At 38.7% G+C, this 12,072-nt stretch overlaps 1 protein-coding gene across 7 annotated transcripts in view; it reads right to left on the bottom strand.

The window, feature by feature from the left end:
• Positions 1-3,859: 3,859 nt before the first annotated feature.
• The window catches only part of WDR17 (WD repeat domain 17), a 45,892-nt gene continuing 37,679 nt past the window's right edge, over positions 3,860-12,072 (bottom strand). For 6 of the 7 annotated variants that reach the window (XM_068137046.1, XM_068137047.1, XM_068137049.1 and 3 more), the window contains 4 exons: positions 11,451-11,552; positions 8,601-8,696; positions 8,246-8,429; positions 3,860-6,595 (listed from right to left, as the gene is read on the bottom strand). In XM_068137046.1, coding sequence (XP_067993147.1) covers positions 6,476-6,595; positions 8,246-8,429; positions 8,601-8,696; positions 11,451-11,552 — 502 coding nt within the window. In that variant the 3' untranslated portion in view covers positions 3,860-6,475. Of the gene's footprint in view, positions 6,596-8,245; positions 8,430-8,600; positions 8,697-11,450; positions 11,553-12,072 lie in introns of those variants that run through there. The other variant, XM_068137050.1, reaches the window with a different exon arrangement.

The following is a 12,072-nucleotide window of genomic DNA, read 5'->3' on the forward strand; positions in this document are numbered from 1 at the left end:
AGTACTTTCCAAAGAATGATCTCCTGTTTATCCAGAAATGAAAATGGTTTTGTTCTCATTATGTAGGGTACCATTACAAAGGGGTTTCTGATGGGCTGGATTCTTAGTATGATATGAATTTTAAACAATGTATTAAAATATTTGGAACCAGGATCTGATGCAAACATTGAACCATATTAGAGCACTGTTAAAGACTAGTACAGCACGCTCAAGCTTAGAAGGTATTCTGCTAGAAAAGCTGGTGGTTTGTGGCTTTGACAGGTGGACTCTTCACTAGGTTAAAAAGCATCTGGATGGCTGAGCTCAGAGAGTAGTTTTGATGGCGTTGAATCTGGTTGGTGGCTGGTCATAAGTGGTGTTCCCCAGTACTCAAGTTTGGAACTAGCCATGTTTAATGTGTTTATCAATCATCTGCATGAGCAGATTGATCGCACCCACAGTAAGTTTGCAGATGACACTAAATGGGGAGGGACTGTTGGTCTGCTTGAGGGTAGGAAGACTGCAGAAGGATCTGGACAGACTGAATTGATGGGCTGAGATCAGTTGTATGAGGTTTAACAAGGCCAAGTGCTGGGTCCTGCACTTCAGTCACAGTATGAGCAGTATGAACCAGTAATGTGCTCAGGTAGCCAATAAGACCAAGAGCATCTTGGTCTGTATCAAAAATGGTGTGGCCTGCAGGAGTAGGAAGTGATAGTGCCTCTGTGCTTGGGACTTGTGAGGCTGCAACTTGATTACTGTGCCTAGTTTGAGGCACCACAGTATAAGTCAGTGGGGTGCTGAAAAAGATCCAGGAAAGGGCAATGAAGCTGGCAAGGGGTCTGAAGAACATGTCTTATTGAGGAGTGGTTGAGGGAGTTGGGATTGTTTAGTCTGGAGATGGCTGATGGGAGACCTTATTGCTCTCTACAAGTACCTGAAAGGAGGTGGTAGGAAGGTGTGTGTTGGTCTCTTGTCCCAAGCAGCTAGTGACAGGATGAGAGGAAATGACCTGAAGTTGATCCAGGGGAGGTTTGGTATGGATATTATGGAAAATTTCCTTACTTAGTGGTCAGGCATTGGAACAGGCTGACCAGGGAACTGGTGGCATCCCCATCCCTGGATGTGTTAAAAAAATGTGTACACACGCCACTTCAGGACATGGTTTAGTAGTCACGGTAGTGTTGACGACTGAACTTGATGATCTTGGAGGTCTTTTCCAATCCTAATGATACTATGATGCTACGATTCTTTATTGGCTGAAGTATCTCTTATTATATGAATTACTGTATCTGCAAAACAGCATCACAAGGTATTACCAAAACAACTGCTGTAGTGTAGCATCACGGTGCTGCAAAGAAATCCAGGTGTGAAATCCTGCAGGCTTGCTGAAGAAACACTCGAGATAGAAACGGTCGACATACATGGGCGACACCACACTGGCTCCCTCGGATACGGTACGACGAGCGGGGCTCCTTGTGCTTTACAGCTGCCCGAGCAGAGGCTCACCCGAGCAGCGAGCCTGACAGCCGGCCGCAGGGAGGAGCCGAGCCGAGCCGAGCCAAGCCGCCGGCGGCCTTGCCACGGCGCCTGCCGGGCAGCGGGGAGGGTAGCTCTGCCCCGCCATGGGCTTTCCACAGCTAGGGCTGCTCCTCGCTGTGCTCCGCTGGCTGCAGAGACTCCACCCCTTCCTCTTCCCCAGGCATTGCCGCCGGTGCGGGCACCTCGGTGTGCTGTGTCGGCTGGGACGTGGCCAAAGGCTACCTGGACGTGGAGATCCCGCCGGACCGCCAGCCCACCGAGGCCCAGAGCCACTACAAAGCCGCTGCTGCGTGGGGCAGCAGCAGGCGAGGTGCCAGCTTAAAGTCTATCATTTGGAGGTCTGCCTGCACAAGAACGAGGTGGTTCCAGCGAGAAAAGCCAGGCTAACGCAGCTGCTTTTGGCAGTATCTGGCTTATTTTTCTGTCAGCGCAAATTACATCTCAGTGCTGAAAGCCTTTTTGGGTGAATTAAAAGGCTTTTGGGAGCAACAAGGAATCTCAGTTTGGGTAACAGATTCATACAGGCATCTTCCTCACACCTGCGCATGCCTAAAGCTTTTTTTTCCCGTTGCCTTTTTAAAAATTATTTTATTATTATTACTACTGTTTTTATTTGTGGAAGAGAAACTGAAACGCACCCGGGTGGAGGGAACAATGCACTGCAAACCACCAGAATCTCTGATACGGGGCATCTGTGTGATCTTAACTCATAAACGGCAAATCTCTAATGCCTACAGGAGATTTAATGGCTGATCATCATCACTCACTGATGACTACTCAGTATCTATTCTATCCTGATTTGATAAGAAATAGCACAGTCACAAGTACAAAATGTGTTTTGAAGTGAAACTTGATGACACTTTAACCTACCTGTTGACCTCATGAACCTGGATATTGACTACTGCTTGATTCCCTTCAGCTTGGCTACTAGCTTTGGTCAGGCTAGTTAAGATGCGTATTTATCGATTTCCCTGTTTTCAAAGTGAAAGTAATTGCATGTTGCAAAACTGTAAAAACTAAGTAATATTGAGTGAGGTTGTTAATGAAGAGGAGATTCAGAGGTGACCTTATTGCTCTCTACAACTACCTGAAGGGAGGTTGTAGCCAGTTGGGGGTTGGTCTCTTCTCCCAGGCAACCAGCACCAGAACAAGAGGACACAGTCTCAGGCTGCACCAGGGGAGGTTTAGGCTGGATGTTAGGAAGAAGTTCTACACAGAGAGAGTGATTGGCCATTGGAATGGGCTGCCCGGGGAGGTGGTGGAGTCACCATCATTGGAGGTGTTCAGGAGGAGACTTGATGGGGTGCTTGGTGCCATGGGTTAGTTGATAGGTTGGATGCGATGATCTTGAAGGTATTTTCCAACCTGATCTATTCCATTCCATTTCATTTCCATTCCATTCCATTCCATTCCATTTCCATTCCATTTCCATTCTATTCTATTCTATTCTATTCTATTCTATTCTATTCTATTCTATTCTATTCTATTCTATTCTATTCTATTCTATTCTATTCTATTCTATTCTATTCTATTCTATTCTATTCTATTCTATTCTATTCTATTCTATTCTATTCTCTCCTTTAGAATCTTCAAGGCAGGGAGGCAGATTTTTACTACTATACCAGTCATAGTTATCTACGATTACCAGAACAGCTTCAAAGCTATTGAAGAGTTAACATCAAGTTACCAGAAATAATGGTGGAGGCCTGTATTAACATAAACAGATGGAAGGTTAATGCCAACATTAATGTGTACAGGAGAATGAGAATGCAAGAGAGTGAAGAGGATCCACATGAGTGCTTTAGTTGTTGGTGTTTATTTTCTTAAAAAGTAGAAGAGCAGGACCAGAGCTTGGTACACTCACACTTTACCACAGATACAGTGCTGTGGCAAAATGACAACTGAAGGCAGTAAGCAGCAGGTCTCCTTTGGTTGCCTTTGTCTTGCTTGCCTGAACATGGTTGAGCAGTGCCATTGGAACCATGTGGATGGTAACAGGAATTGGGTTAAGTGTACAATCTTCTGAATTTTGCCTGGCTTTTCATAACATTTGATGGCTGCTGCATGGCTACATTCAGCATTCCTTGGGTAGTGTTCTGCTGCTGGAATACAATCTACTCTTAATAAATAGCCCTTACACCATTCACATGTTAAATACTCCCCTCTGCTAACTCTGTATTACTGAAGCTGCGGCATTCCTTAGCCCTTCTGAGCTGGATCATTATACCTATGGTAGAAATACTGCAACTTGTCTTCAAGCCTTCAAAAACCCTAATGCCTATTCTGAAAAAGGTATCTAAACTCAATAGTTTAGTTTTCTGTATAAAGAAAGGAGTTTCTTGCATTAATCTTAAATTGTTTTAATTCTGGATTTAAATGAATTGTAAACAATGAAGAAATTCATCTACATGGATTTAAAAAGTGTCAGCCCATTTTCAAGGCAGTACTTGAAATGTGAGGAGTTTACAGCATGACAGATTATTTTCTGTTGTTGTTATTGTTGTTGTAGAACTCACCTAGGCAAGTCTCAGATGTGACTGCAGTCTCTGAAGTTTATAAATATGTCAGTAATGTTGATCGGATTTCTTCAATGGAACAATGAATTTGATTTTGTGGGGATAAAGTGAAGGTAACTGAGATTTGACAGTAATTGGAAAGCATTAGCTGTGGAGCTTGATAAATGTCTTCATTCAAATAGAAATATGACTTTTACAGAAGACTCAAACAATAATTTGAAGACAAAAGGATTCTTAAATGATGAATCTATATTCTGACAGTTGCAATCGCAGTTGTAGCAGTACACACTTAAAATCTTTTCTGCATGTTCCCCTCACTACCTCATGGGGTACAACAACCTTAAAGAAAATTCAACATCATTTTATTCACACTGACTTTTACTTGATAGATTCCCAATATAAAAAAAAAAAAAACAAACCCTTTGCCTCCATTTTTGTGCTTCAGCAGCAAAAGAGTTCATTGCTGTGAGTCCCTTAAAGTGAGTAACGCTCACTGTAATTTAAAGAGGGAGTAGATTTATTTAAGGTTCCAAGTTTAGGCACAACTTAAGTGCAAGAAATTGATGCAGTTATGCAACTCTGAAATATTGATCAAAATCCTTAGGACACATCAAAATATTTAAAATATAGCAGAGTGGCAGCTGCGTCAATCCTTCAGCTCTCAGTCATAAATCACGAGTCTGCATGTTCTGTTCTTAACTTTGCTCTCTAACTTTGTATTAAAAACTGCTAAAGACAAGGTTGTGTAATTTATGTGCTAAGGCAGATAGCCTTTCATTTGTCAGAAGCAACACATCAGACACTGACTGCTGGAAAATTCTTTCAAAAACTATGAATTTATTTCTCAAATCCAGCTCTAAGTCCCCAAGCTCCACAGGGTTAAACAAAGGAAAGCATGTTCCAAACAGTAAATGTACAAAGGAAAACATTCTGTTCCAGCATCTAAGTATGTACAAATCTTTTTTTGTGCAGGTTATATACCAGTTTAGCTTAAACCTCCAATATATTCTGGCACCAGAAACCTTGTAGTAATACACTGGCAGAGTGAAACTTTTTAAAGAGAAAAAAAAACCCAGCAAAACCAACAAAACACAAAACATGGGATGTTTTATTTGTTTTTAATCTCCATCCTACCTCTCTGGTGTGGTGGCATTGTTACATCTCATTAGATGAAGGCATTGCTTATCTATGCATTAAGGATTTTGTTCCATAGTCTGCTACAACAGACATTGTGTTATTTCCAGTTCTACAACAAATTTTCCAGAAATAGTTCTGCCAATTTTTAACCAGAATTTCTTTACATTTTATGTAACTATTGGGATTGTACAATTGATTTTTAAATAGCAGCAAAAAATGTAACAACAGATGAAGCAGATTTCTGCTTGTGTGCCATCAATTCTGATGGGAATTATTAGTAAGATTTGCCTTATGATTAAATTCCATAATATACACAGCTTTAAAATGTAAGCATTCTTAGTATGCTATTGCTAAAATTTTCTTCCCATTTGAGCACAGATTTAATAAATAAAAATATATGCAAAAGTATTTACTTCTGGTCTCTCATACTATATGTGTATTTGTAATTAATAAAGAACATAAAAAGAAAACAAGTATTTAAAATGTACATAATGCATTTAAATAAATTCAATACATTTGGTGTTTGCTCTTTAGAAACCCTTTGTTATTTTAAGGAAAAAAAAACCAACAAAACAACCAAACATTTTATAAATAGATTTTAGCTTCCAGAGAAAGTATAAGGGGAACAGCTGCCAAAAATGAACTTAGAAGAAAACAGAATTCTGTCATCTACTTATATAACCAAAATGTTAATAAACATCTTTGTACTGCTTTTAAGTACAATGACTAATGAACAAAAAGAAAATCATCTAAGTACTTTTAAAACCTTTCTTTTGCTATAGAATCCTGCGTGTAAAAATTTGTTACAATTAAAAAGGGGGACACAGCACATGGAACAGCTGCAGGATTCTAATCATTCTAGAAAACAGGTTGGAGTGGCTATCAATAAAGTCATTCTGTTATTATGCATTTGAAGGTGTGTTTATGGATTTCACAGTTCGTTATCCGTATTTTGATAATGTGCAGATAGTTGCTTTCTTTGCAAGGCATCTATTTACACAGAGTTGACAAATATGTCTATATTGTCTGACAATGCTATTCTTATTTAAAAAAAAACATGGCTGTCTATGAAGTTAAGACTTTTATTTTCTTTGGATTCTCAAATAATTTTTTTCTTTGGAATATCAACAAACATTTGGATAGAAATCTTGTTCTCATTTTGCAATTTTAAAAGTCCAAGTAACTGCCCTTCAGGAGGAGTCAACTGCCATCTATCTGTCATTTGACGATCAAAGTTAAATCAGTATTAACCTCCAAAGTTTTATTTTTAAGCACTACAATTTACAGAAGAAAACACTTCATCAAAATGGGTTAAGTCGTATTCCTGTTCCTAGTGGTGAAAAAGGATTCACTTTGGCCCACATCAAAGCATCATTCAGTGAAACAGCAGATTTTCCATCTTCAAGGAAAAACACTGGACCCTGTACACCAAAAATTATTTGAGAAGGGGAAGAAAAAGTATATAGATATTAGGTAAAGGCTACCACAACAGAAAACAATGTTATCGGAGAAGAACATCCAAACCTGATTTACATCTATTGTCTACGATTGTACAAGAACTGTACTTTGCCACCTTAAAGCTTTAATAATAGTTACACACTATAAATTGAGTGAACTTGTTATGCTCCAAAACTTGGAGACCTCTTATTTCATAATCCTTAACATTTTAGTTTGATTTTTAGTAACTGCAGTATTTTATATATGTTTGGCAATTATTCTAGCGTTAAATTTAGCCTGAATTAGAAAATGAGGAATCAAGGTGTTTTTTTTCCTTCAGAATACCTTACTGATTTAATTGTGTCTGTCATTATCTGTGCTGATCTTGAGTGCTTTCCCATCTACAAAAAAAACACTGTAATACCTTCATGAACTGTTTGAAAACATGGAGTCTACATGCAGGCCAAAAGAATAATTTCAAATATTCACTATGAAAAAAACAAAATATTAATTTATCTGATGGAAGAAGAGCTATTTCTTAATTTCTTCATTTGACAACACATGGTCTCAAGGCTGCATTTCAAGTGAATTCTTAAAGACAAGCTCTCTGAATTTGGTACTTAAAACTTGTAAACCCCATGCAATTAGGCTACTCTACCTTAATATTAACTGAGTGATTTGTGAGCTGATCTGCATGCCTAAAACAATGACTTGTCATGGTCACTAATCCAGAAATAATGGCACTGTAGAGACAAGCTGGTGAGACTGCATTTGCTATTCGTGTAGAACAGATTTTAACAATGGCAGCTTTACATGTTAGCCAATATTGAGAGTACATCCACAGCCAGAGACCATTGATCTAATGTGCAAGTGTTGGCAGCAAGTTACTTCTAAATTTGATGATGTGAATTGTTTACCTCAAAAAATGTTGTGAATTGTTTACCTCAAAAATCCTAGTAACATTCTGCAACCAACCATTTCCAAAGCAAAACTATCCCTGATACTTTTTGAGCTTGCATCTTGCACTGGACAGAGAAAACAGATTTGGCCTCATAGAAGAGTATATTCACTGAGGCACTGTCTGGAAACAGGAACCTAAGAGCAGTGTTTCCAGAGTCAGACAATTTTCCCTTTATGGACATAACATATACCAAAGAGGTGATAAAAGGACTGTTATGTTTTGATCATAAATCTTTATGTGAGTGATGAATAAATATATTTCAATATTTAGTCTTCTAATACCTGGTTTTAATCAATCACAAATTACAAGTTTTATGGTATCCATCATTATGGAAATGTGTACCAACAATAGAATGATTTTAGTCTGTAGCAATGTTGTGCTCACTTTAGACAGAACATTTGGCAATGAAAATATGCCTTTCCCATGGAAATGAAAAAATTTGTATTAGGAAACTAGGCCTTTCTTATACAACAAAAGTCAGTCCCTGTGCGCTTTTAACTTCTGCAGCTCTCACAGAATCACACACAGAATCACCAAGGTTGGAAGAGACATCAAAGCACAGGGAAAATGTTTGTCCTCTCAAATGACAAGAGGGGCCTTAGATTTATGGCAATCTCACAACTAGTCAATGCTATCATCAGGACAGAAGATTATCAACTCTCTGAAAACATACCTGTATCCTTAGCCCTGTCAAACAAGAGATGTGAGCATCTGAATGACTAGGAAGATTTGATCCAGTGACATAATCTGGCCCAACCATTCCTTTCAGCGGCTCCTCCTGTATTCGGGACATGAGTAATGAATACACTGTTCTTTGTGACTCAGATGGTGGAGTGCATGGCAAGTCATCGGTGGGCCTACAAACAAAAGACACTTGGTTTTCAACCATACATCTTCACAAAGTACTCTTTTCTCTCACATTCATACTCAGGTTTTATAAAGAAAATAAATGCTGGTTTTAAAACTAAACAGTTAAATACTGTTTAGTTCATAAATACTTCATGGTTATTTTGTGTTTTTCCACCTACTTGTTTAATTGAGTACAAGCTCTCCAGGCATCTAGCTCCTCAGAAAGCTGTTCAATTTTCAAAGGTACAGACACTTCCCGTCTTTTTAAAAGCTGACTGAAAAGGAATGCAATTAATTAAAGTCCAAATTAATTCTAACAATTAAGTACTTAAAACAAGACAGACTGTAATAATATAAAACTATTTTTGACAAGATATGAAAATAACTTTATGGAAATAACTTGGTCCATCACAGTAATCACTATATTAAACCTTAGAAATATTAAATTTCTAGATATAAAAGTAAAGCTCTTAATTTAAGTCAGGATTTAATTATCCATATGTACACTTTCTCATTTAAGCTTGCCTTTAATTCACTCTGGTGTTTTTGCCTTTTTTTTTTCCTTTGAGACCATTCTAGATTTTTGGGCTGTGCACATTTTTATTTTGCAACGACCCATTTTTATTTTGTAAGGGCCCATTTTGCCTATATACATAGTAGGTATGGTAAAAATAGAGTAGCATGGTTCACTATATGCTCTAGGACAGCATTGTTTCACCTGATTTCTTGCAGAAACCAATTTCAGAAGCCTTGCAGTAGATGCACTTTTATTTATCAAATCATAATTCAAGGCACAGTTATTACTTGACCTAATTCACCAAATTCTCATTTGTGGTGGGATACCTTAAAAATGTCCATCTTAAGCTTGTAAGTGCCCAGTTTAATGTGATCTGGAATCTGAAAACTCTATGAATCCTGAAAATATTGATTAATCTAAGGGGAAAAAAATACAGTATTGTTCTGTGGCTTTTTAAATCCCTGGGAAATTTAAAGACTAACAGCCAAAGTATCACAAACTGAGTCTCGAAGACTGCTTGTTATTGGTCTATTAATTTTCAGATCAAAATAGCCCTTCTGTAGAAGCTTCTATTTAATCTTGTTTTCCAAGCTGAGAACTGAAAAAAAGCCAACAAATCCAAATAATCCTTTTTCCTATCCTCTCAGCAAGTTGCAGAATAAGAAAGGAGTGCTATTGAAACATCTGATGGAGAGAAGTCAAAGAAAAGGGAGAAACACATAGCTCCAAGACATGTTAAATTCATGTTGTTTAATTATCCTTGGAGAGAATTCTGATAAAGTATCAGGAGGTGTAGAGAAAGCTTACAGTTGTAGTAAGATGTGAAAGGACTGGACAACATATATGCAACATTTATTCTTGATGAGAAGATAAATGAGCTGAAATTGCCAACATAGCTTGCACTATGAAGTCTCACAGTTGTACCTCAAAGCTGTCCTTGCTACTCAGCAAGTTGGGTGACAAAACCAAAAGGATATGAGAGTTTCAAATTGTGAAGCAGAAATGGAAATCAGTCAGCTAGGTAGTAGTATCATTACTAAACCAGACATGAAGACTAAACAATCATGGTTATACTCTGAGGAAGGAATACTGAAGTATTGTATGTAAGCCTATTTTATTTACCAGGTTAGATAAGAAAAGACTGATCTTAATGTTTCTCCTTTCATGTCCAAGTTGGTTGGTTCAAGTCGAAGTGGGATCAGATTGACTAAGGTGAAGTGGGTTGGGCCAAGCTGGATTGGGTGAAGCCAAGTCTGGTCTAGTGAGCTGGGTCAAGGCAAGTGGGTCAAGTTGGATCATGTCAAGTGGGTTGGGTAAAACCAAGTCAAATCCAGTCATGACAAGGGGGCCAAATTAGGTGACATAAAGTGAGTGAGGTGAAGTGGTGCCCTCAACACCAAAAAGGACGTGGATCTGATGGAGCAGGTCCAGAGGAGGGCCACAAAAATGATCAGGGCACTGGAAACATCTCTCCTATGAGGACAGTTTAAGGGAGATAAGGTTGTTCATCTTGGAGAAGAGAAAACTCAGGGGAAATCTAATAGAAGGCTTCCAGTACCTGAAGGGGGCCTACAAGAAGGCTGGAGAGGGACTATTTACAAAGGCCTGTAGTGATAGGACAAGGGCCAATGGTTTGAAATCAGAGAAGCGTAGTTTTAGGTTGGGCATTAGGAGGAAGTTCTTTACCATGAGGGTAATGGAACACTGGAACAGGTTGCCCAGGGAAGTATTTGAGGTCTAATCCTTAGAGATATTCAAGGTCAGGCTCGACAGGGCTTTGGGCAACCTGATCTAATGGAGGATGTCCCTGCTCACTCCAGGTGGGTTGGACTAGATGACCTTTGAGGTCCCTTCCAACCCAAACTATTCTGACTCAATGGTTGAGTTGAGCTGGTGCAAGTCACTCAAGTCTAATCAGGCAGGTGTAGTCAGGTCAAGTCAAGTCAGGTGACTGTTTGGGATTGACCTAGGTTATGTGGGCAGGACCACGCCAGGTCAGATCGAGTGGGCCAGCTCAAGTGTACTAATGGAATATTAGCTCTCTGAGTAACAGAAGGTTAAGACAGGTTTCTGGGTGGGAATCAAGCTAGTGCCCAATCATGAACTCAAAATTCAAAGCATACTTGTTGCTACTAAGCAAGTTTTGACAAATGGTCTACACACAGATAAAAAATTAGAACTCTTACTGTCAACATATAATCATACATGGATGTAATGCTGAATACCCATCTACTTCTAAAAATTCTTTTCCTTACAGACTTAAGAGTTTGACTGAAATCCTGGATTCACAATTTGTTGCATAACCTCAGAAACTTCTGTTTAAAGTAAGAAAGGTTCTATATGCAGGCATGGGCATACCCTTTGACAGAGCTGAGAACTCAGATTTACTTTTTTTTCCAGGTGGCTGGGGGCAGAAGGGGAGGGGAGGGTACAGGGGGAAGTGCAGATAATGTACATCATAAGTCATAATAGAGACTGAGATTTCTCAGTGTTACTGAAGGCATAATATTACCTTGTATACTCATAAAGTGCAGGTACAATGCTGTTGTACTGTCTTCTGATAGCAAGTAAAGCTCCAATGTAACCACACAAAATCAACAACTCATTCCGAAATCTATAAATGGACAAGTATTAATCATGAAGAATTACAAGCATCTGCAAAAAGATTTAACAAACTAATTTTCAAATTACAACTTCAAAACCTAACTTAGCCATCCATCTTCTGTGGAGAATAAATGTTTACTGCTTATGCTTACTTTCCGTGCGATGTAATTGTTAAACAGACTCCATCTACTTTATATTGATCTCAATTATTAATTTTTTAATAGCATGTACAGCACATAGTTATGAAGCACAATCATGCAGAATTACAAAAACTAACATCACTAAGACACTTATATTAGCATGGACTTGACTTTCACCAAGTTTTCCCACAGGCCACAGATACAAGTTAAGCTTTTTGCTCTTTTTAGTCCTTCACATGTACACCTGTGCATGCATCCAGGCCTAGCCTCAGCCATCTCTGATAAAGGTGAACCACAGCTATTCAACTATTTCAGAGTTAATTCTGAGAGCTATCGCCCTCAGCTTAAATTTCCTTAATACTTTGATATAAAAACCCGTATCACGTAGCA

Source organism: Melanerpes formicivorus, unplaced genomic scaffold (assembly GCF_026170545.1).
Source record: "Melanerpes formicivorus ecotype bairdi unplaced genomic scaffold, bMelFor1.0.p_v2 SCAF_4, whole genome shotgun sequence".
Taxonomy (NCBI): Eukaryota; Metazoa; Chordata; class Aves; order Piciformes; family Picidae; genus Melanerpes; species Melanerpes formicivorus.